The 25,079-nt window shown below is 41.1% G+C and overlaps 1 protein-coding gene across 1 annotated transcript in view; it reads right to left on the bottom strand.

Annotated features, from left to right (window-relative positions):
* Positions 1–25,079, bottom strand: part of LOC145411196 (sortilin-related receptor-like) — a 218,758-nt gene that overhangs the window by 170,468 nt on the left and 23,211 nt on the right. The window contains exons 7-11 of the mRNA XM_080281257.1: positions 21,524–21,675; positions 16,854–17,070; positions 11,181–11,366; positions 4,984–5,133; positions 3,667–3,768 (exon numbers count right to left, since the gene is read on the bottom strand). Coding sequence (XP_080137383.1) covers positions 3,667–3,768; positions 4,984–5,133; positions 11,181–11,366; positions 16,854–17,070; positions 21,524–21,675 — 807 coding nt within the window. The remainder of the gene's footprint in view (positions 1–3,666; positions 3,769–4,983; positions 5,134–11,180; positions 11,367–16,853; positions 17,071–21,523; positions 21,676–25,079) is intronic.

Raw genomic sequence — 25,079 nt, 5'->3', positions numbered from 1 at the left:
ACAGTAATACTGCTGCCTGAGGGTCCCGTCTAGGACAAAAAACATCTTGGACCATGACAAGACCTTATGGAAAGAATTAAGATTGTCACAAAATCTTCGAAAAGTGCCTCTAAAAACACCAACCTAGACCTATTTTGGCACCAACACAAATTTCCTCACCTTGAAAGTGTATGTTTCTGAGCTTATCTCCAGCTTAGTATCCCGAGGTAGACGGTGGCACTTCAAGCGGTTAGCAGACTGTTTCCTAGGCATGGTTACGAAAGGACAGGCAGTAACCTAGGAGCAAATGCTGAGTGCAACACGCGGTAAATGTGTCCACGATGCTCTGGTGAGAGACAAAAACAAGCCCCGCTTGCTCATCACGTGACCAGATGCCAATATTATATTGGACAACATCTCAACCACGTCACTCTCCCGGGCATGGGAACTGTGTTGGACAGGATGAGACCGTCACAGCTGTATTCTCCAAGGATTTGGGCTGTTATGAACAGCTGGTTCCATATTGGACATATGCAACCGTATTACAGCAATATTTTGGATTATTATTTACGGCCTCCGTCTCGGACGTGAAACATCTTGGACAAACCCATCTTGGACGTGTGGGTACTGTATATATATATATATATATATATATATATATATGTATGTATGTATATAATTTCAATACAATCAGCAATTAGTTCAGTTTATACTATGAAAACAAATACCTGAAATATGTAAATGAACAGTAACTTTGCTCTATAGTACCTGTAATTAGCATTTTTTCTTCATTATAACTGTAATTGTAACTGAGTAACAGGACAAGAAATTATAACTGTAATTGTATTTGACTCAAACCAATGTAACGTATAATTCGGCAGATAAGGTGCCCTTCAGATAAGACAACCCCCAAATTTCAGTCTAAGTTTCATGGTTTTAGCTCATATCGGTCGTATAAGACGATCCCCAAACTACCAAACCATCTGTGGTGAAGTTTAGGTCAGTGAGCACCAAACAACCGAGACAGTGATATACCAGTACGATGAATTAAATATCTAGAATGTATTACCAGTAATAAGATACCATACCTTAAAGAATTACCTGTAAATCATTTGCATTATTGGTATATTATCAGCGAGGCATATAATAAGGTATATACTGTACTATATATATACAGGTAGACTATCGTCTGTACTGGTAGTTGATACTGTAGTTTCAACAAGATCAATGACCGATTTGTTTACATACAGTACGTGCAGTGTCGTGCTGACTGAGCTGGTAGGTGGTTTGACTTCTCTAGTGCAACAACTAGACGTCAGCTTGAACAAACTGTTTAAAGATCATGTGCGTGAAGAATGGAATAATTGGATGATAAATGCTGAAAAATCCTTTACAAAAGGTGGGCGTATGCCCACACCATCACTTGATGTGCTGTGTGATTTTGTAATCAATTCATGGCATAACGTGGAAGTAGAGACTAATAAAATCTTTCAAAAAGTATGGTATATCTAATGCAATGGATGGCATGGAGGATGATTTACTGTGGAACACTGACGATGAAGCCGAAGCTGACTCACCGGATTCAGACTGGGACCCATATGACAACAGAGTAAATAATGAGACTCAGGATGTGTTAGGAGAGTTCTCTACCTCAGACGATGAAGCTAGATATTCTGAAGGATTTTAAAGGTGTAATGCTTTTCTTTATTTTACAATGCTTTTATTGGTTTAACACCACACTGGTAATGGATTTTAGTATAATTGTGTACACTACAACAGCTGTTTTCAAGACTGAAGACCCCAGCAACCTCTGCCGACTCATCATTACGAAACATTGTACGAGATTTGGAGGTTAGTGTTTTTGTATTTACAATATAGTAGCTTAAAAATTTGTTATAGGGTTGTATTTTGAGTAGAATTTTATGGCTCTTGTTTTTGTACCTGGCCTATAAGATGACCCCAGGTTTTGGGGTGCTTTTTTGATGATTCTAGGGTCGTCTTATCCACCGTGATGTACGGTAATTACTCCATGCCTGATCTCGTGTCTCCACCTACTGTTTGGCCATTTTCTGCTATGGCTGCAATCTCTTGAGCCCAGTCAGTCAGCCTCTTACTTCACTGGTTATCCCTTACTCTTGTTACATGACTTGGCCACCTCCATGTCTGTTCTTTAACAACTTCCATACAGTGCAGCCTTGTTATGCAATATGGTTGTGTCAAGTGAAGACCTACTGCCTAACGAATTATCACATAACATGGTCAATATATCATGGGTTCAATATGGTTAGGGAAGGTGACTTCAACTGTTAAGTCTTTTTATATATATATATATATATATATATATATATATATATATATATATATATACCGGTATATATATATATATATATACAGTACAGTATATATAAAAACAACCACCCACACGAAGTTTGTCCTATGCAGGTACAAGTCGTCACCAAGGGTCTCCTCCCCCCCAACAGGATGGGGGACAGTTGGAGGGCCTGGATGACCACTCCACACAAAAAGACGTGGTATCACTTCACTTAATACCACACACTGCACTATTTGTTAAGTACCTGCACTGTTATTTGGTAATTGTAATGGTGTTTCAGTGGTCTTTCATGCACAAAATAAAACAAAAGGCAACGATCACAGAAAATATAAACATGGGTGGGCATCTTCGCCCAGTTAGCTGTGTACAGGCCCAAAAAGGGAATGATGGTTACATAAGGCTGACACACTTTCCAAGTCACAAGTTTCTGTATTTCACACGCTAAAAAAGTATCGTTTCACTTAATATTGCACACTGCACTATATATTAAGCACTTGCACTGTTATTTGGTGATAACAATAGTATTTCAATCTTTCATGCAAGAGGCCCAACATAGGAATGATGGTTATGTGAAGTTGACATGATTTCCAAGTCACAAGTTTCAATATTTCATACATAAAAGTATTACTTCACTTCATATTGCACACTGCCCTTTTTGGAAGCACTTGCACTATTATTTGGCAGTGACACTGGCGTTTCAGTGGCCTTTCATGCACAAAATAGAATGAAAGGCGATGATCACAGCCAATGTAAACACTGGGCGGCCATTTTGGCGTGCGTGCAACACTGCATCCACATGAAATTTTTGGAGGCGGCCATCAAAAATATCATTGTAATGAAATTGTGATTAATTTTTTAACGTTTACCGAGACAGGGTATAACTTTTAATCATTGTTGTAGTGATTTATCACACAATGAGGCATTGTATAACGAGGCTGCACTGTAATGTCTTTCATTTTAGGCACCTCTCTCACCAAAGTAATTTCTTCCTGTCTCTCAAAGATATTCCCAACACTGACCTTTCCATTGCTCTTTGAGAACAGATTAGTTTGTTTTCCATTAATCTGGTATGTTTCCAGATCTCACAACCGTGCATCATGGCCAGGATTATACATTTCGTTTATATATATATATATATATATATATATTTTTTTCACATATACTGGCAAGCTACTTTTGAAGATGTCTCTATGCCTACTGAAAGCTTTCCATCCAACTGTATTACTGTACATCTTTTTATACCGTTTTTATGGTCTTTCATTAGTTTTAGTATTTGCCTCAAACAACGCTACATCTGTATCTAACTACAGTACTGTATCTATAAAATGTATGCAAGACAAAGATGACATACAGACCTTAACAAAAATCCACTGGTGCTTCCCAGGCTTTGAGCCAAAGATGGTGAAGATAGTGGTGTTCTCCCCTGGTTCCGTCATCAGACCATACACACGTATATCCTGGGGGCAGGGAAAAAATTAGCATGCTGCAGACACCTCCAGTATCATCACTGATTTGCCATCATTCATCCCTTCAACCTGATTATTTAGTTTTTTTTTTTTTTTTTTTTTTTTTTTTTGCATACAATTAGAGTACATTCAATAAAAGAAGAACCTCTAGTAGTCAGGGATGACTCAACCCAGGGGTGGGGGTGTTGTCAAATGTTTCCATGGTTGGTCAAAAAAGGAAGCACGTTGCTTTTTGCAACAAATAATGGTGCTAGTAGTTTAATCCAGTCAGTAGATAAAAACCCAGAGTGTCCTTTATTACCTAGTTTTACCAAAATCCAGACTGATCTCCATTACTTAGCTTTACCATAAAGAAGTTTTCCTTATCTTTAAGTTAAATAGAGATTAAGTTTTTCTTAACTTCAGGGAATAATAAATTTCCTTTGTGAATGATTAATATATATCAATACTGACTGTTTTCTGCACTACTAACACCAGCTATGTTTTATGTAAAAATAATAATATTAACGCTAAAAATGAGTGGATGAAAGTCTGAAATATACTGCCCCAATGTCTATAACAGAAAAAAATCAGACAGCATTCAGAGAATGCATACCACTGCCAAAGCTTATACAACTCAGATCACCACCAAAATTTAGTTAACCTTTCCTTGGCCAATGACCCACATATTCATCATATTTCACCGAAATCCATCAATAACTTTTGAGGTATCTTGCAGACAAACTAACAAACAGACAAACAGGGAACATAACCTCCTCCAACTCTGCTGACAGAGGTAATTAATTTTACTTCTGAATACTTTACTTTTTCATTCCTTAGTGAATAAGGGCAAGTAGTGGTAGGTGGTGGCAACCATCATCCACTCACTTGATGTAGTGCTCCTTACTTCTTCCTTAACTTTTATCATTCTTTTTCTGTGCCTGCCCTCCTCTCTTCCTATTTCTCCCATCATTCCTGTCACTTCTTATTGCTTTTCTTTCCTTTATAGGTGGCTTTGCATTGATTGACAAGCCAAATGGTTTCCTGTAAGCCAAGAAACCACCTGCAATGCTTCTTCATCACATCTGACATTAAAATGAGAGCTGGCCAATTGTATACACAAAACATGGGGTCTCTAAAGTCGAAGACCTTTCAAGCGAAATATCGAGCACTGGGATATACACCATGATATGCCTGCATAATACTGTAAACTATAATCAATCTTACCTCCTCAAAGAACTGGTATGAGTGCCAAGTTTCTCCCTCATCAGTTGAGTAGACTAGCTCTTTGACCTCCCCCTCGGCACTGAATGGCTGTACTGCCACCATCACACCTCCATGGTCACCAAATGTATAGAGATAGTCACCTTTCAGCACCTGGCAATAGCAGACAGCTTCGTTATTACAGTTATCATAGAAAGAGGGGTAATATGTTGAAATGAAAGTGTAAAATGTCATACCATTAACCAAACTTTCTGTATCTGAATCAGTCTATACACCAAGCCCTCGTTCTTCAATTGATCATTATTCGACAATTCGTTGTTTTGACATTTATAAATCTTTACTCTTTTTCGTTGTTTGACATGGCTATCCCCGCCAACCTGAAAATTCAAACCGCACGCTACCAAACAGATCAGATGAGTTGCCTCAGTTTCCTGCACTCTGCCCTGCTGATCGGTTGACTTCATCCATCTGCATTTCTATTTGGCCTCGTGGAATACTACAGCACTACCAAGGCTCCACCCAAAACCTCTACTATTACCCTTGTCATGCACCGTCATGTGCTCACCAACCTGAGTGAGTGTTTTGCCATCACATGGTTGGGTGATGACTGCGTCAATGATTAACGAACGCTCTTAACGCACAATACTGTTTTGGCTCCAGTTTTACAGGATGAATATCTTAGCTTGCACTAGGTTAGGTAGGTTATAATTAATGAGGGGTCCTGGGGGCAAAGCCCTCCAGTTAGGTTTCAGTGGTTCCAGTTATGCTTCCACTGCTATTCATGGTTTTAAATTGAATACATCTGATTATGTTTGGTGTGGTGATGTCATGTCCAGTAGGCGGGATTGGCAATAAACACTCTATCAAAGGGGTTCAGGCAGCTTTCTTAACTATCGCTAAGTAGGTATATTTCATTTGTTCTCCAATATTTTTTTGATCAAAAATCAAATGTCAATTATATGAGATGTATGCAGTACTAAAATAATTTTCCTTGAGAAAGTAGGTTTATAAAAAAAAAAAGTTCAAATCCCTGTGTCACTTTCATTCATATTTACCGGTATTTTTCCCATCTTTACTGAATATTTTTGGAATGACGAAGGTGGTCAGGATCCTAACCCCCCTATTTCTTAACATTCTTAAGGGAAAAATCTGTTCATTATTCGGTCAATTCGTTATTCCACCACTTTTTATGGAACGCATCCCTGTCATATAGTGGGGGAGAGGTGTAGTAGGTCTCCTACAGGAGACGACCTCCTCCTTGGATGGACTGTGCTAGCCAGAAATATCCCTTCCTCATACTAAGTAAAGTACAAATGGTATTATCTTCACCTTTATATATACAGTATATACTGTACAGATATATCTCTGTTTAATGATGCAATTGGGTAGGTTAAAACCCATCATTAGGCAGGGTATCGTACCTCGGGTAGATTTAACATTTAAAGTGTAGGATCCCTTAGCACTGAAGGAAAGCCCTCTCAATGTCAGGAGAGGCAGCACCTCCCTGAACCTCTTCCAACCACTCCTCACTCTAGCCACAGAGCTAGCTCCTGCCCCACCTCCAGCACATAACATGTAAACAACAAATCCTATACAATCCTGAATATAATCCCATATAAGCCATATCCAGTTCATAAGAGATTACATTTCACTAGTACATTTTATAACTACTTTTCAATTAATTCTTAGCATTACAAAATGTGAATAACTAGAACCTTCCTGTACAGATAACAGATAGTCTGCCCACACTGCTTTTCCTATTCTGTTCTAACTACCAAAAAGGGAATGCTTATTTAAGAATGCTAAAGTGGTGTGTGGTGTGGCAAGAGTAAAAAAAAAAAAAAAAAAAAAAAAAAAAAAAGGTACAGCATGGTGGGATGAAGAGGTTGAGAGAGCAGTGAAGGAAAAGAGGAAGAAGTTGCTTGAGTGATTACAGGACAGGGGTTGAATTGAAATAAGAACTGAATATACTGAGAGCAAGAACCATGTAAAGAGACTAGTGGAGAGGAAAAAGAAAGAGGTAAATCGTGATCTAGGAAGAAAAATGAATGCAAACTAGTCTAAAAATTGGAAGATATTCTGGAAAGAGGTGCAGAAATGCAGAAGTGACAGCAGAATGAAGAGTGAAGGTGTGAAGGATGTAGGTGGTAGGTTATTAGCCCATGGGGATGAAGTACACACCAGATGGAAAGAATAATTTGAAAGCCTGATGAATGGGAATAGAGAAAGTAGAGCCACTATAAATATGATTGGTTTTGGGGGTGTGCAGAGATGGAATGCAGTGCCAGGAAACATGACACTGGCACAGGCGAAGAGTGCTGTGAAGCAGCTGAAAAATGGGAATGCATGGAGTTGATGAGGTGTACGCTGAGATGATTAAGTGTAGTGAAGAAAGCGGAATGAAGTGCTTGTTGGAGACATGTAAGAAGGCATGGATGTGCGAAACTGTGCCAGCAGAGTGGAAAAAGGCTGTGATTGTACCCCTCTACAAAAATCAAGGTGAGCAAAGTTAGTGCAAGAATTATTGTTGAATAAGTTTACTGAGTGTGGTAGGGAAGGTATATGAAAGAATTATTAGACAAAGTAAGAGAGAAATCAGTAGTCCTAGTATGTCACGGACAGGGTGGCTTTAGGAGTGGTAGATGATGTGTGGATCAAATATTTGCAGTAAGACAGATAGTGGAGAAGGCTTGTGAGGAGGACTACATGGTTCTTATGGCATTCATTGATCTGGAAAAAGCATATGACAAAGCAGATAGAGGAGGACAGTGGAAGGTTTTGCACGTGTACAGTGTAGATGGTAAGCTGCTAGGTGCCATCAAGAGTTTTTATGATGGTAGTGGAGCATGTGTAAGGGTAAATGGGCATCTAAGTGAATGGTTCACAATCAGTGTGGGCGTGCGACATGGTTGTGTGATGTCCCTATGGTTGTTCAATATATATATGGATGGGTGATGACAGAAGTAAAAACACGAGTAATGGAGAGGGAGATGGTGCTGGTAATGAATGGTGATGGATGGAATATCTCAAATTTGTTGTATGTTGATGATGCAGTACTACTTGCAAATACCACACAAGAACTTGGTAGACTAGTGCAGAGTTTTGCTGATGTTTGTGAATATCATGGCTTGAGAGTAAACATAGAAAAGAGTAAAGTGATGGTAATTGAGAGAGAAGGTGACTCCCAGTGTGATGTTACAGTGAATGGAGAGAGACTGGAATTCGTAAGAGTCCAAATAGGCCTACATGGGTACAGTGATAGAAAAGCGGGGAAAATGTGCAAAAGAAGTGGAAAGTAGAGTGATACAAGGAAGGAAAGTAGCTGGTGCTATGAAAGCCCTGATATGAAGCAGAGGCTTGAGTGTTTCGGCTGCACGAGGCTTACATGAAGGAGTGTTTGTGCCAACTTTAACATATGGATGTGAGACTATGGTGTGGCATGAAAATGAAAAGTCAAGAGTAAGTGCAGTGGAGATGGGACTGTTGAGGAATGTACAATATGTGGAGTACAGAGGGTGGATAGGATACGAAGCAATGTGATTTGTGTAAGATGTGGAGTGAGGAAGTCTGTGGACACCAGAATCTAAGAGAGTGTACTAAGATGGTATGGTCATGTGGAGAGAATGGATAACCATAGAGTGGTGAAAAAGGTATATCTGAGCAAATCTGAAGGAGGGAGGAGGCGAGGTAGGCCAAGGAGAAGGTGGAGGGATATGGTGAATGAGTATGTGAGGAAGAGAGGTTTGGAAGTTTGTGAGGCTAGGGAACTGACAAGAGAACGATCTGGCTGGATGAATATTGTGAGGAGAAGCACATGATCAGGGATTTGGCACCCTTTTTAAATGTGACAGCATCCGGATTGACTCTGTTGGATATGTTTATGTGAAGCTACAGAACATAATGAATGTTTTTGGCATATCAGATAAAGCTAGAATACCGGGGGCTTAAATGGAGAGTGCATGAAAATGTGGCCAATTGGACTGGGCAAATTAGGGCTGTCTGGATGTTGCTACTCCTCCCCCTGTCCTAGGGTGGGAAAGGAGGTCCAGATGATGATGATGATGATGATGATTGTAGCTACCATCCACTCCTCTACTATGCAATCAGGAGCAAGGTGCCCAGGGCTAGGGTACTTAGTCATGACATAAAGTCAGTGACGCATGACCCATCCCTTTCCTCTCAGTGGGATTATGTAAGCAATAAACTACAACCACTTCTTGGATCTGCTTGGAACAACATAACTGGCTCAACCACCTGGTGTTTATATTCCACACAATATACAAAAGAAACTCCTTTAATTAATATACTGCCTACCTGCATATTCCACACACTATATAAATGAAACTCCTTTAATTAATATACTGCCTACCTGCACTATAATAAAAACAGTGCCATAGCAAGCTGGTTATATAAGTAAATTCCTCTTTATGTGCATCTCTGCAAATATTATCTCTGTTATGTATGAGCTGCTAAATGCTTCAATTTGTGCCATTAATGTTCCACTATGACATATCAGACCAGGATATGAATTTCTTGTAAACTTTGGGCCACCTTCACCTCAAATGTCTGAAATGAATAGCCTAACCCTAGTGCCCCCATTTAGATTAATAATAATAATAATAAAAAAGAACTTGCAGATCACTGTATGAATATGACCAGTTATCCTTATCAATGCAAAACAAATTCCATAAATTTTTTTGTGCATGCCTGACTTTTGACAATAACCTGACTGTCCATTTCTAGAGGTCCAGCAGTCTTCATACATGCTACACATCTTCACACGTCACCACTTTGGCACTAGTATCCACCACCTATATCTAATGCAATTAGGACTGGCATGCAGTGCCGTTTCTAGCCTATTGGGGGCCCTATGCGAAATGCTGTTTGGGGGCCCCTATTTTGTGAAACTATGGTGGGGGATTCCAAACCCTCTAAGGTGGTCCGGGGGCACGCCTTTAACATTTAAATGCATCAATCCGGTGCACTTTAAGAGGAAAAGAGGCAAGATCCGTGAAAAACGCTTAACATCTTTTTTTCTCCCAAATTCAAATCAGACATTTCAAGCTGACTAAAGCAATTTAAACCTACAGAAAATCATAATAAATGGGACACACTGGGGCCTCCCTACAAGATTTACCGAATCTGCATTATAACATCTCCCAAATGCGCATAAATGAGACAGATGCTGCATTTTCCTTAAAATGTTTATTTTAAATCTTAGGAACTGTTAAACTTGTTTAGGAATAAAAATTTAAGCAAATATTACAACTGATAATACTAAACATATAAAAAGTAGGTGGGGGTGCTCATCATCCACTCACTCGATGTAGTGCTGCTCTCGGGCGTCTGCCCTTTCCTCTCCTCCATCCTTTCCTTCCTTCCTCTTCTGTCTTTCTTTACTTCATTCTTTCCTCGTTCTCTATGGGTGACTCTACACTGAGAGACAAGCCTAATGGTTTCCTGTACACCAGGAAACCATTTACTATGCTGGGTGGTAACCATATAACCAAATTAGGAGCCTGGTGGTTTAGTGGGTACTGTAATTACAGCGCTCCAATCGGACTGAGCTGGTGAAGGTTTATATCCAAGGGATGGTTGGGGTTATTGCTCATGTAATGCAACTCAGGGATGAGTGAGGCTGGTCACTCTCATCTTAAATGTCAGAACCAAACTGCCTAGCCCCGAGCATCTATGCTCCTCATGGAGCAACATAGAATTGGATGATGGATTGATGGATAAAAATATCCCTTTCCCTTCCCCCCCCCCCAAAAAAAAAAAAATTAGGCCATTACCCAGAATGAACATATATTAGGCCATTACACAGAATGAACATAAAAAAAATTAGGCCATTACACAGAATGAACATAAAATAATTTGGGTCACTTTATGGCACTCACAATAATTGGTGGGTCCACCATATCCCCTAAAAAATTTATTTCATGAATACAGAGTGACTCCCTATGCAACCGTGTAATTCGCATTTGGTAAGAAACGGCATTGCTGGCATGACAGTATCAGCAGAGAGTGGTTTTATGACATCAGTGGACCTTGTGGAAGATCAGTAAGAACTGTTTTAACAAAACTAAAATAATCACAATCTCCTTGTTTCAGCCTCGGACTGAATTCATGTCCCCTAGAAGAGCAGACCACTTCTCTGACCACTGAAACCTATAAGAGTTAAGGTGGCATAAAAAACTGACCTGATACCAGTTAATGCCTGCATCAGTGGAGATATAAAGTGAGGAGTGCCCTCTGAGAGACTCTCCGACAGTGCCTGTTGCCATGATGAGGCCCGGGGCACTCTTGCGGCTCAGGATAGGTGTGGTATCAGTTGATGGGTACAAGTGGCTGAATTCCTGGCTCACATGCAGAGAGCAATTCTTGGCCTGGAAAAAGAAGCCAAGGGAGTTATGATTATGTTTTCAGTGTTACAATATTTTCATATTTTCAAGTGTTCATTTCTATGACTCATTCTTAGCTGATTAGTATCATCTGGCATTAGCTTTATTAGGATACTGAAATTGTCCTGATTATAATAGTTAATCCTTGTGTTACCATTTGACGCAGGCCACGTCCTACCGCAAGCGAGCACTTGGGAGGCAGGACTCGGCGCCCACAGCCACAAACTGAGAGACCCCCCTCCCCCCTGTCACCGCATTACAGTCAAGTCGCCTTTGGCATGGACTTCTATGGCACGGATTTTTGTGACACGACAAGGTGTCAGAACCAAAAAAATAAACCACACGCATAAAATACCTATGGCACACGGGCGCAACAAGGTTTGAAATGTGTCTCTTGCCTTGGAACCCCCAACCCTACCCCTTCCACTTTAGCACTATCATCGTCGGAGTTAGGTACACTCAGTACTTTATGTGCTTAAAGCCCTTTATTATTTATTGTTTAGTGTTTAATTTGTGTGTAATACATGCACTGACTGACTGTGGGGGAAAATGGGGAAAGTGGGGTGAAAAGGCGGACAAATGTCCAGAATCAAATTACATTTTTCCCATAAGTTTAGTTATTTGTATGGTGTGGTTTTCTATGGCGCGGGCTTGATCCAGTATCAAGCAGCCGTGCCTTAGGCGACTTGACTGTATTCCCAAGAAATCAATAGTTCAAAAACAATTTATCCTCAATGTCTATTTATGCTTCAATAATTTTTTTTTCCACAGTAATCCTGAATAACTGTACTACCTTATGATGTAAAAAAGATCAGCCGAATGTAAATTATGCCTTAATTTTTTGTTTTACTTCAGTTTTCCTCATAGAAATATAATTTTAAGGTAGCTGTTACTGACAAAACGTTATAGGGAATTTATCTGGCAACATCAAATAGTAACAAGCGGGTGAAATGTGCACAGACACAGCCCACGTCGAATGGTAATGAGTGGGTGAAATTTGCACCGCACCCATTAAACACAAAAAGGGTTAATGGTACACCATTAAAGCACTCAGATTCCTATGACTCACTTGCAGTTGACTAAAACTGTCTGGTGCACTCTGGAACAGAATACTTGAGTGGTCTTGACCAAGAGAAGGCTAATAAAAGGTTATGTCATTTAATTTACTGTGGCTACAGATAATGAATTTATTGAACCTGGATGCATGTTCTAAAATTTTTGGACTCAGGTCAAAATTTCACACACACCAACTATCCTTCTCACATAAATAACATCAGTGCTAAGAGTTCCCTTCAGCCAATGGTTGGGTCTCAGGTGAGCAAAAATAATGACTCTTTAATGCACCTGTGCACATGAGTAGTAGATATAAAAGCTGGAAATGCTTACAAAAGAAATTAATAAATTAAAAAACTATGGGACACTGTACCTACTCATATACTTTTACCACTGACCCTCAGGAGTACTACAGTAGTAAGAGCTATACAGAAACCCTCTAAAATTCGGATTAATTGAAGGGAACCCTATGTCAAATTATCCAAAAATCCAAATTACTGGAGCTCATGCTTGCCCCTATCCCCAATCACACCCACGCTCACGAAAACATGGCTTTTCACAAAAACATCGAACAGTACAGTATATTACTACTTTATACTCAAAGAGTGCACAATACAATAAATAAAATAGTGTCAAACCTTGATTATGAAGTCTTGAAACACAGTAGTAGAGTACAGTACACTTAACTGTACCGAAGGTACTGTACATTTCCCTCCCCGGAAAACAACTAACTAAAAAGACAAACAATAAGCCTCGGACAAGGACTGACCAAACGATGACAACCAAGAACCGGACAAAGGACATGGTAATCAGAACGTGGAATGTAAGGGGAGCGAATGATGAGGTGAAAGAGAGAGAGAGAGATTGTCCAGGTGCCTGAGGGTGCGAAAGTTGATGTATGCGGAATAACTGAAACGAAATGGAGAGGTGAGAGTGTGAGAGAATGGGAGTATGGATGGGGTATATGTGCAGGAGTAGGTGAGAATGAGAGGGCTAAAGAAGGAGTATGTATAGTTGTGAGTAAAAGATGGAAGAAGAGCATAAGACAGTATGGATCAGTTGGGTCAAGGACTGTGTGGGCAAGATTAAAAGTTGGAATACAAATGTGGGCGATTGTGTGTGTGTATGCGCCAATGCAAGATCGTGCAAGCAGAGCGAGAGAAGAGTTCTGGACAAATGTGGAAGTGTGCATGGAAAAGTTTGGAAGGAATGAGAGAGTGTTTTTGATCGGTGATATGAATGGTAAAGTAGGGAATGTGAAGATGGATGGAATAGTTGGTGAGTGGGGTGTGCCTGCTGAGATAGATGAGAATGGCAGTGCATTAGTGGACATTTGTGCTGGGAGGGGGTTGGTGATAGCCAATACCCTCTTCAGGCATAAAATGATCCACAGGTATACATGGCGTGTGATGAGAAGGGTGGGTGGTGAACTGAATGAAAGGAAGGCAATGATTGATTGTGTGTGTGTGGATGAAAGGATGTGAAAATGTGTAATGGATGCAAGAGCTTATAGAGGTTGGGGGAGTGGACTTTCTGACCACTACTTGGTGGTAGCCAGAATCAAGGTCCAATTAGGATGGAGAAATAGAAGAACGGAAGGATGGGAAGAAGAAGTATTTGTAAGGAGAGTGGAATGGTTACAAGAGGATGAGAAAAAGGTAGACTATATGAGGGAAGTGGAGGAACGATTGGGCAAATATGAATTGGAGCTGATGGGGGACGTGGAAGGTGCGTGCAGGATATTTACAGAAGAAATATGTGCAGCATGTGATGTGGTGTGTGGGATGAAGAGAAGATGGAGGGGTGTGCAAGGAACAGTGTGGTGGAATGAAGAGGTGAGACAGGCTGTGGCACAAAAGAAGAAAGCATACAATGAATGGATGAGAAATAGGGGCGGGGAAGAAGCTGAGAGGCGGAAAAGAGTTATATGTAGAAAGAAAGAGAGAGGTGAAATGATTAGTAAGAGAAAGTAAGAAGAGAGCGGATGAGGAATTTGGAAGGAACTTGAGTGTAAAGTGGAGGGACGGTAAGAAAATGTTCTGGAAAGAGGTGAAAAGAGTAAGACAGGGTGGAAGTCAAGTTAGCAGGGGAGTGAAAGATAAAAATGGTAGATTACTAGTGGAGAAGGGAGAAAAAGTGAGCAGATGGAGAGAACACTTTCAGGAATTGTTGAACACAGAGGATGGAAGTAATGCGAGTATAAGTGGCTGGGGAATGGCTGGGAGAAGGAGGGAGGTGAGAAGACAGGAAGAAATCAGTAGGACAGAAGTTGTGGAAGCAATGAAGAAGGTTAAATTGGGGAAAGCCCCAGGAATTGATGGAGTGTGTGGTGAAATGCTGAAGTATCGGGGAGAGATAGTAGTAGAATGGATGTGGAAAATGTGCAGATTGGCCTGGGAGGAGGGTAGAGTCCCGGAGGATTGGAAGTCAGGTATAATTATTCCCTTGTGCAAAGGAAAAGGGGAAAAAGAAGTGTATGGTAATCATAAGGGCATCTGTCTTCTTAGTATAATAGGAAAAGGGTATGGTAGGATACTTATTGACAGAGTTAGAGAAAGAACAGAGGAATTAGTTGGAGAAGAACAGGGAGACTTTAGGAAGCAGAGAGGTTGTGTAATTCAGATATTCATTCTTAGATCTTTAGTGGAAAAGTTTCAAGAGAAGGGAAAGAAGTTGTATGCAGCTTTCATGGATTTGGAGAAAGCATATGACACGGTGGATAGACAAGGATTGTGGAAAGTATTAAGAATATATGAAGTAGATGGGAAGTTGCTGAATGCTGTGAAGAGTATGTATGATGGTGCTAAGGCTGCAGTGTGTGTGGATGGTGAACTGAGTGAATTATTCTCTTTGAAGGTTGGGTTGAAACAGGGATGTGTCATGTTTCCATGGTTGTTCAATCAGTACATGGATGGGATAATAAAAGAGGTGCAAGGTAGGGTAGTGGATGTTGGATTGGCCCTGGTGAGAGAGGGTAGTGTTTGGAAACTCCCTGTACTGTTTTTTGCAGATGATACTGTGTTGTTGTGTGAAGACAAAGGAGAGCTGCAAGGATTGGTGGATGAGTTTGGGAGAGTCTGTAAGAAACGGAATCTAAAGGTGAATGTAGGGAAGAGTAAAGTGATGGTCTTTGAGAGAGGTGAAGTCAGTGAATGTACAGTGAGGTTGGATGGTGAGGAATTGGAAAATGTGAGTACGTTTAAGTACTTGGGTAGTGTGATGAGCAAGGATGGAGGTTTGGAGGGTGAAGTGCTTGAAAGGGTACAGCAGGGAAGAAAGGTTGCTGGTTCCTTGAAAGCAGTGATAAGAAGCAGGGAAGTGAGTGGGTACAGCAGGGAAGAAAGGCTGCTGGTTCCTTGAAAGCAGTGATAAGAAGCAGGGAAGTGAGCATGGAAGTGAAAAAGTTACACTCATGACAGTATTGTGATACCAACTCTAACATATGGAAGTGAAGCTTGGACGCTGCTGGAAGGACACAGGTCAAGAGTGAGAGCAGTGGAAATGAGTTATTTAAGAGGATCCTGTGGTCACATGGAGAAACAGGCTGACAAATGAGGATATAAAGGAGCATTGTGGTGTGGATGTGGATGTGATAGGAAGCGTTAGGAGGAATACAATGAGGTGGTTTGGCCATGTGGAGAGGATGGAGGGTGAAAGACTGACAAAGAGAGTCTATGTGAGTGAGGTGGAGGCCAAGGATGAGATGGAGGTGGAGAGGTATATGAGAGGGGTGTGTGAGTTGGGAGTGTGGCAGTGAAATGGCGGGGGACAGGGCGACATGGAGGTGATTTGTTTGTGGCCACCCCGAACGGGATTGAGGCGTCTGGCAATAGATAGACTACACTTATCACTACAAAAACTGTTCACGTCCACTTATCACTGGAACCCTTTTTGGACTTGTCTCGCTTAATCTGAATTTCTATCCGAATTAAAATATTTTGTCTGGTGGTCAAAAAAGATCCAAATTAACCGTTTTCCGAATCAGTCGGGTTCGAATCAGAGAGCGTTTACTGTATGTGGCTACAAGCTTGGTGACTAGCTAAATAATCATCACTCTCCACCAGGAAATATGCAGCCACAAGTACCCAGAGTCCAAGCTCAAGCTGAGACTCAAAACACTGTTTCAAATCTTATTACATATTTCAGATATTTTTTCCCCCAACAATTTCCAGTTCCAGTAGCCGTTTGGAAGTAATAACCTATCGTTTCAAATCTTATTACATATTTCGATTTTTTTTCCCCCAACAATTTCCAGTTCCAGTAGCTGTTTGGAAGTAATAACCTGGTTTGGCACTTTGAATAGTTTCACACCTAAAAAACACTGGCTGTACCTTAGTTAACCTCAATATGGGACCCCTAAACAGGAAGTATGGTGTTATTTTTATGTACTGGTATGTATATACCTGTATGTACACCTACCCTCTCACAATGTATTGGCTGACCATCTGCATCTCTCCTTGGTGGCTGCAAGGGTTTCCACTGTGCACCCTGGTCAAAGGTGATATAGGAAGTGAGGTGTTCTGGTCTGAGGGCGGTGGACCCATTGGTCTTGTCCTCCTGGAGCTGGGATGCAATGTATACACCCCTCACCCCTTCAACGGGATGCAAATCTGCAAATTTCTTCTGGGCTACACCACTGTGGGAAGTGAAAAAATGCAATGTTTACATACTATGGATTCATTACTACACCACTATCATACCATGACTTTAGAATACAGAATAAAGTATATTGTACTTCCCAAATGGAGTGAAATGTTCTGAAGTTCTCCCACCTTAACCTCGCAGAGCTTTGTACTCTGTATTTCATTTCCTGTTGCTTAGTGACTGCATATGACATTCTGGATCTACATCCTTTCCATACTTTTTCTTTGTAATAAACATCATATTTTAATGCTAATCCTTTGTTACAGATTGGTATTCAAGATGAAGAGATGGTAATTTGGGCATGGTTTAAATGGACATATTATAGGGCTGGGGTCTGTGTCCTTCACTGTACTTTCAAAGCCTGTAGTCGATGACTGGCAGCTTTGTGATATGAGTGCTCCCACTTAGAGTGACGGCACTGCACATGTTCAATCCATAACAGGTGACAAAGTATTTGATAATGAAATGCCACCAAAGGAAGCATGCTGGTTATCTACCCTTAAATGTACTGTACAGCACTTCTACTGTATACTCTAACCTCAGAACCCCACACCCCGAAGAAGGTAGATCGGACTGGCTGTTCCCCTATCCCTTTGTTATTTAGAACCCAGTCAGCATGTGTAGATGTATTCACCGGAGAGCAGCTCTCTAGTGTTGCAATTCTGAGCCACTTCTTTGCTCACTCCCCTAACCATGAGGTTTCCATACATGACATCATCCTACACCTTCTTTGATCTGTCTTTGGACATTTAACCATCCACAATTATCTATGACTTTCACCAATCAGTTCCCCTCCCTTCTCCTCTCGACACGTTCAAGTTATCTTAATATACTGGGGCTGGGTAACTGAAAGTGGTTGCAAGCTCATTTAGCCCAACATATCTCATGAGCCAAGTGCAGAGATCATAATGTCCATTCTGGTCAATAATCAAACCATGGATGTTGCCATACATACTCACAATTGGACCTCATAAGTAAGGGAGGGTCAAAGTTCTTTTAGACCCTGTACCCCGGAAATATCTCCCTTGTTTATTTGTAATCTTTTATTTTTCTCTCAGGAATATCTTTAAATAAAAAATAAAAAATAATTTGGTTTTACGCCTGGTATCCCTGAAGGGCTAAGGCATTGCCCCTGGGTAGAGGACTCTTGGACTGGAGTGTGTAGCATTTTATGACCAGATGCCCTTCCTGATGTCTACCAATGACCCTTGGGTGGATTCGATCCTCCGACCGTTCGGTCAGAGCAAAGCGCTCTAACCCACTGAGCCACGGCTGCTACTCTCAGAAATATCTTTCCATCTGAATATAGTGTATAATTTCACAATGCATATAGCATATATTGTGGAGCATGTTCATAGTGTAAGTAATGTACAGTGTGTATAGCTTTTGGCATATAGTGAATATAGTGTACAGTGCATACAGGGTATGCTGTACATTGTAGCAGCGCACAGTGCATAACTGTCCATGGAGTCTGCCATACAGTGTAGGGTGCAGAACGAATAATTTATTGTGTATAATACATGCAGTAATCCCTTTAACCCATACCATCCCAGGCATTTTTGCAATTTTATACCCACCTAATCCCGGACCAAAAACGGAAAAAAATTTTACTGCATAAAACAATCCAAACAGACATATAAGTCAAGGAAAAGCCAAAAAAAGTACTCCTTATAAGAGAAATACGAGCAGGATGGCCATCTGTCATGTTTTTAGCCCAGTTTCCCAAGCCGTGAGCAATGTTTTCCCGTCCAGGATGAGAGAGAACGGGGAGGGGGGGGGTTCCCCTTTCTCAATGTCCTCCACTGGCTCATGGATCATATTCCTCCCCAGAATAGGCATCCAGGTCTTTCTCTTCTGAAGAATCATAAATGAAGGGACAGAAACGTCCATGTGACAATTTCAACAGCCTCCTCCAGCCCAATGAGGCGGAAAAATGGTGTGATTTTCGCGACTTTCCGATGCTATGACAGACAGTGGCACACTGATGTTACCCACCCACGAAGAACTAAACTCAGTACTACAACTGCTTGCACGCAGTGTTGCCAATACATTAAGCTACTCCTTAGCAAAATATTAGCTAGATTAAAGCAGTTTGAGACGTGCTACAGTGCTCCAATTTTGCTGTCGGCATCATCACATGGCTGGGATCAATTGAGACGTTTTGTACTGTCGGCACCATGCCGACGGCAGTATTGTGCGGGTTAAGAACCAGATACCCCAAGTCCCAGACTTCCTGTTTCTCCCTATCTTTTCTGTCACTTTTTATTACTCTTCTTTCCTTTTCAGGTTGTTCTACTGTGACTGACAAGCCAAGTGGATTCATGTATGCCAGGAAACCACTTACAATGCTTTCTATTTCTCCCATAACTGGAGGCCCATATAAAATGAGCAATGAAAAAGCGGCCCGGCCAGGCAAAAATGTTCGTGGGGCCAAAATTTCCACCCGGATGCAAGAATTTTGCCTGGACAATATGGAAAAACATACAAATAATGGTTCTGAACAACCAGATCACAGCACTCTAGTACTGTATATTAAGAACAATGAACTTTGCTAAATCAGCTAACCTCCTTGATATTTACATATGCCATTTTCATACTGATATTTTTAATTTTAATGGTCTGTATCTGTAGTACAGGTATCAAAAGTACAGTACAGTAATCATCATACCATCTTGTGCTTACACTCCTGGAAGCCTGTTTCATATTTACCAGTACCCGTTTCAGTTACCATTTTAAATTTACTGTACTGCATAACTGGTAGACGTTAAATGTCAATGGTAAATGGAGTTATATTACTACTGACTCCGACATCACAAGAACTTCCGCTCAGTGATGTCTTTTTGAAAACAAAGATTTAAACAGTCAACCCACCCTGCATTTATGATGGTTGCACAATAATACTTGTGTGGCTGAAACTACTGGATGTTATGTTACTTTCTTTTGCTAAGAGGACAATGTATTACCATATACATAAAGACAGCAGGGAAATAGCAGATTGATAAATGGTGTGGAAACTCAGGCATCATCATCGGTATGATGATGTCATAAACACAGGAATCTGTGGCTGAATGGATTTGGCAATGGTGAATTTAAAGTTTGGCTGTGTCTCTTTCTGATATCTGTTATACTACTGCATTTCACATGCTACTTATTACTTTCCCAGACTGGGTCATTATTTATGATTAATACTCCATCCATCCATCCATCATCCAATCCTACATTGCCCCATGAGGAGTGTAGGAGCCTGGGGCTAGGCCGTTGGTCCCGACATTTAAGATGAAAGTGACCAATCTCACTCATCCCTGAGTGGCATTATGTGAGCAATAAACCCCAACCACTCCTTGGATATAAACCTTCACCGACTCAATCCGATTGGAGCACAATAATTACCCACTAAACCACCAGGCGCCAAAATTTGGTTATATGGTTACCACCCAGCGTAGTAAATGGTTTCCTGGTGTACAGGAAACCATTTGGCTTGTCACTCAGTGCAGAGTCACCCACAGGCAGAAGGAAGAGGAAAGAATGAAGGAAAGGACAGAAGGAGCATAAAGTCACCCACAGGCAGAAGGACGAAGAAAGAATGAAGTAAAGAAAAACAGAAGAGGATGAAAGGAAAGAAGGATGGAGGAGAGGAACGGGAAGACACATGAGAGCAGCACTACATCGAGTGAGTGGATGGTGACCCCCCCAACTACCACATAACACATAATTATAATTCTGGAATAAGTTTTGAGAGTCAGATGATTGCAGGAATAGTGGGGGTGGGGGGCTGGATATGTTGACCATGGCTAGGGGAGGTGGCACATGAATATGTGAAACAAGGCTAAGGAGGGTGCAACTCGATCAATTTTAGAGCCACTGGTGGAGAGCCCCACAACCTGTTTCAGGACATAGTCTTCCTCACATCTAATCATAACCACTGATATAATATTACAGTATTAACTTTCAGTCCTTTTGTTTCCATCCCAACCCTCCACTTCTCGAACTTCTCTCCGGCCTTTTTCAATAATAAAAACCAGATACTCAGATTAGAGAGGCCAAAGGTAGCTCACTCTAAACTCCTGTGACAATATTTCACATGACAAACTGAACAGCTATTAACTCACCACTGAACTCTGATGGGCATCAACACTGAGAATTCCTAGCTAAACTCACAACACACTAACAAGTGTAGCTGCCCCTTTGTACCATTTCATCACCAACCTCACTGTTCATTTATTAAAACTCTCAGGACTCTATTAAATGCCTTCTCCAAATCACCAAATATGTAGTACAAGTTACTATTCTTTATGAAGTATTTCTCTTGCTACTGTTTGTCAGTCGTGTCTCTTCCTGGCATAAACACAAACTGCATTTAATTTATACAAAATGATATGTAAAAGGGAAACACCACCAACAAAACACTGATACTTAACCACCATATAAGTGTTTCCCATTATTACCTGAGCCAAGTTGTATCCCAGATGGATGAGGGCTTGAAGAAAAGAATTCTTTCCAAGGAGAGAGTGAACTTGATGGGGTGGTGTGCAGACCGAGGCACTGATGACACGTACAGATTAGACCAGAATTGTTCATGCGCCACACACACCATCACCTGTACAAATGAATACAAGAGAAAAGGAACCAGAAGTGTTACATATCATTATATGACTGATCCATAAAAACTCATAAACACAATCATGCACAGTGCACTTTAATGTTTTACACAAACAATGCACGATTTTGTTAAATTAAAGTAGGAAAAATCCCAGACAAAGGCTTCAGAATTTATCTCCAGTAACCTCTTACTCTGCTATTGGTCATTATCATCATCAAATCCTGTGCTACCCCCTGAGGAGTGTAGGAGTCCGGGGCTTAGCAAGTTGGTCCTGACATTAAAGGTGAGAGTGACCAGCCTCACCCATCCCTGAGTGGCATTATGTCAGTAATAAATCCCAATCACTCCTTGGATATAAACCTGCACAGGCTACATCATACAGAAGCACCTTAATTATCCACTAAACCACCAGGCACCATAATTTGGTTATCTGGTTACCATCCAGCGATGTAAATGATTTCCTGGTGTACAAGAAATCATTTGGCTTGTCACTCAGTGCAGCATCACCCACTGATAGAAAAAAGAGGAAAGAATAAAGGAAAGAAAGAAGAGGAAGGAAGAAAGGAAATGGCAATCACCCTAGAGCAGCACTACCTTGAGTGAGCGCATGGTACGCACCCCCACTCTGTTATTAGGGCAACCACAAATTTTATACAGGATAATTATAGATGACTTTCTTCAATCGAGAGAAATCCTAGCAGTCAAAGGGTTAAAGAAAGAGTTCATAGTATCATCATCATCATCATCATCATCATCCAGATCTCCTTTCCCACCCTAGGGCAGAGTGAGAGTACCAACATAGAGACAGCCCAAATTTGCCCAATCCAATGGGCCATGCTTCCACTCACTCATCATTCAAGCCCACGGAATCCTGGCTCTATCTGATAAACCAAAAACATACACCACATTCTGCAGCTTCACACAAACGTATTCGATTGAGTCAATCCGAACAATGCCACGTTAAAAAGGGATGCCAAATCCCTGATCATGCACTTCTCACAATATTTATCCAGCCAGCTCGATCTCTTGTCAGTTCCCTAGCCTCACCGACTTCCAAACCTCTCTTCCTTACACACTTATCCACCATAAATCTCCACCTTCTCCTTGGCCTACCTCGCCTCCTCCCTCCTTCAAATTCGCTCAGATATATTTTTTTCACCACCCTATTGTTATCCATTCTCTCCATATGACCATACCATCTCAGTAAAACTCTCTTCGATTCTGGTGTCCACAGACTTCTAACTCCACATCTTTCATGAATCACATTACTGTATTTCATATACTATACACTCTCTGTATTCTACATACATTCCTCAGCAGTCCTATCTCCACTGCCCTTACTCTTAAGACTTTTCATTTTCATGCCACACCATAGTCTCACATCCGTATGTTAAAGTTGGCACTAACACTCCTTCATGTAAGCCTCGTGCAGCTGCAACACTCAAGTCTCAGTTTCTTATCAAGGCCTTCATTGCACCAGTTACTTTTCTTCCTTGTGTCACTCTACCACTTCTTTTGCACATTTTTCTCTCTTTTGTATCACTGTACCCAGGTATTTGAACTCTCTCACCAATTCCAGTCTCTCTCAATTCATTGTAACATTGTACTGGAAGTCTCCTTCTCTCTCAGTAACCATCCCTTTACTCTTTCCTACATTTACTCTCAAAGCACGATGGTCACAGACGTCAGCAAAACTCTGCACTAGTCTACCAAGTTCTTGTCCAATATTTGCAAGTAGTACTGCATCATCAGTATACAACAAATTTGAGATATTCCATCCATCACCATTCACTATCAATGTCATCCCCTTTCCATTACTCGTTTTTTTTACTTCTCTCATCACCCCATCCATATATACAGTATATTGAACAACCATGGGGGCATCACACAACCTTGTCGCAAGCCCACACTGATTGTGAACCATTCACTTAAATGACCGTTAACCCTTACACGTTTCACTACCATCATAAAAACTCTTGACGGCACCTACCAGCTTATCATCTACACTGTACATGCACAAAACTTTCCACAGTCCTTCTCTGTCCACTTTGTCGTATGCTTTTTCGAGATCCATGAATGCTATAAACACCTTGTGGTCCTTCTCACAAGCTTTCTGTGCTATCTGTCTCACTGCAAATATTTGATCCACACATCCTCTGAACTCTCTCACCTGAGTGAATTTTCAGGAGGGAGGAGGCAAGGTAGGCCAAGGAGAAGGTGGAAAGATATGGTGGATGAGTGTGTGAGGAAGAGAGGTATGGAAGTAAGTGACACTTGGGGACTGAAAAGAGATCAAGCTGGCTGAATGAATGTTGTGAGAAGTGCAAGATCAGGGATTTGGCACCCCTTTCTAACATGACGGTGTTTGAACTGACTCTATCGGAAATGTTTATGAGAAGCTACAGAATGTGATGAAAGTTTCTGGCGTATCAGATAGTGCCAGGATTCCAAGGGCTTGAATGATGAGTGAACGGAAGTGTGGCCCATTGGATTGGGCAAACTTGGGCAGTCTGGACTTTTCTACTCCTCACCCTGCCCTACGGTCAGAAAGGAGGTCCTGATGAAGATGATGAATATTTATAGAGGGACAAAGAATGAGACACGAGTGTAATACATGACAATTATCATCCATCCATCCATCCATCACCCATTCTTATGTCACCCCATGAAAAGCATAGGAACCCAGGGCTAGGCAAGTTGGTCCTGACATTTAAGATGGGAGTGACCAGCCTCACTCATCCCTGAGTGGCATTATGTGAACAATGAACCCCAACCACCTCTTGGATAAAAACCTACACAGGCTCAATCCGATTAGAGCACTTTAATTATCCAATAAACCACCAGGCGCCATAATCTGGTTATATGGTTACCACCCAGCGTAGTAGCTAAATGGTTTCCTGGTGTACAGGAAACCATTTGGCCTGTCACTCAGTGTAGAGTTACCCATAGACAGAAGGAAGAGGAAAGAATGAGGGAAAGAAAGACAGAAAAGGGAGTGTAATGTCACCCATAGGCAAAAGAAAGAGGAAAGACTGAAGGAAAGAGAGACAGAAGAGGAAGGATGGAAGAGAGGAAAGGGCAGACACCCAAAGCAGCGCTGCATTGAGTGAGTGGATGGTGAGCGCCCCACCTACCACTATACTCTCATATTTGCCAATTGCCATTTAACAAAAAACTTCACTTCAGAGAAAATTACTTGGTTCTAAAACTTCTTGCAATGCCTGTTCCAAGAATCTGTTGTCAAGTTGTACTTTATTCAGGAAGTTTTGGGGCCAAGTGGAGAAGACCTTTGTTAAAACTTTTTAATTTAATCAAGAAAACATACTGTATAGTTAGGAAGCAACTCTATATATATAGCTAGGAAGCAACTCTCTCTCTCTCTCTCTCTCTATATATATATA

The sequence above is a fragment of the Coenobita brevimanus genome, chromosome 88 (genome assembly GCF_032717465.1).
Source record: "Coenobita brevimanus isolate Jiangsu-jjx chromosome 88, ASM3271746v2, whole genome shotgun sequence".
Taxonomy (NCBI): Eukaryota; Metazoa; Arthropoda; class Malacostraca; order Decapoda; family Coenobitidae; genus Coenobita; species Coenobita brevimanus.
This window is presented reverse-complemented; position numbering and strand designations above follow the sequence as displayed.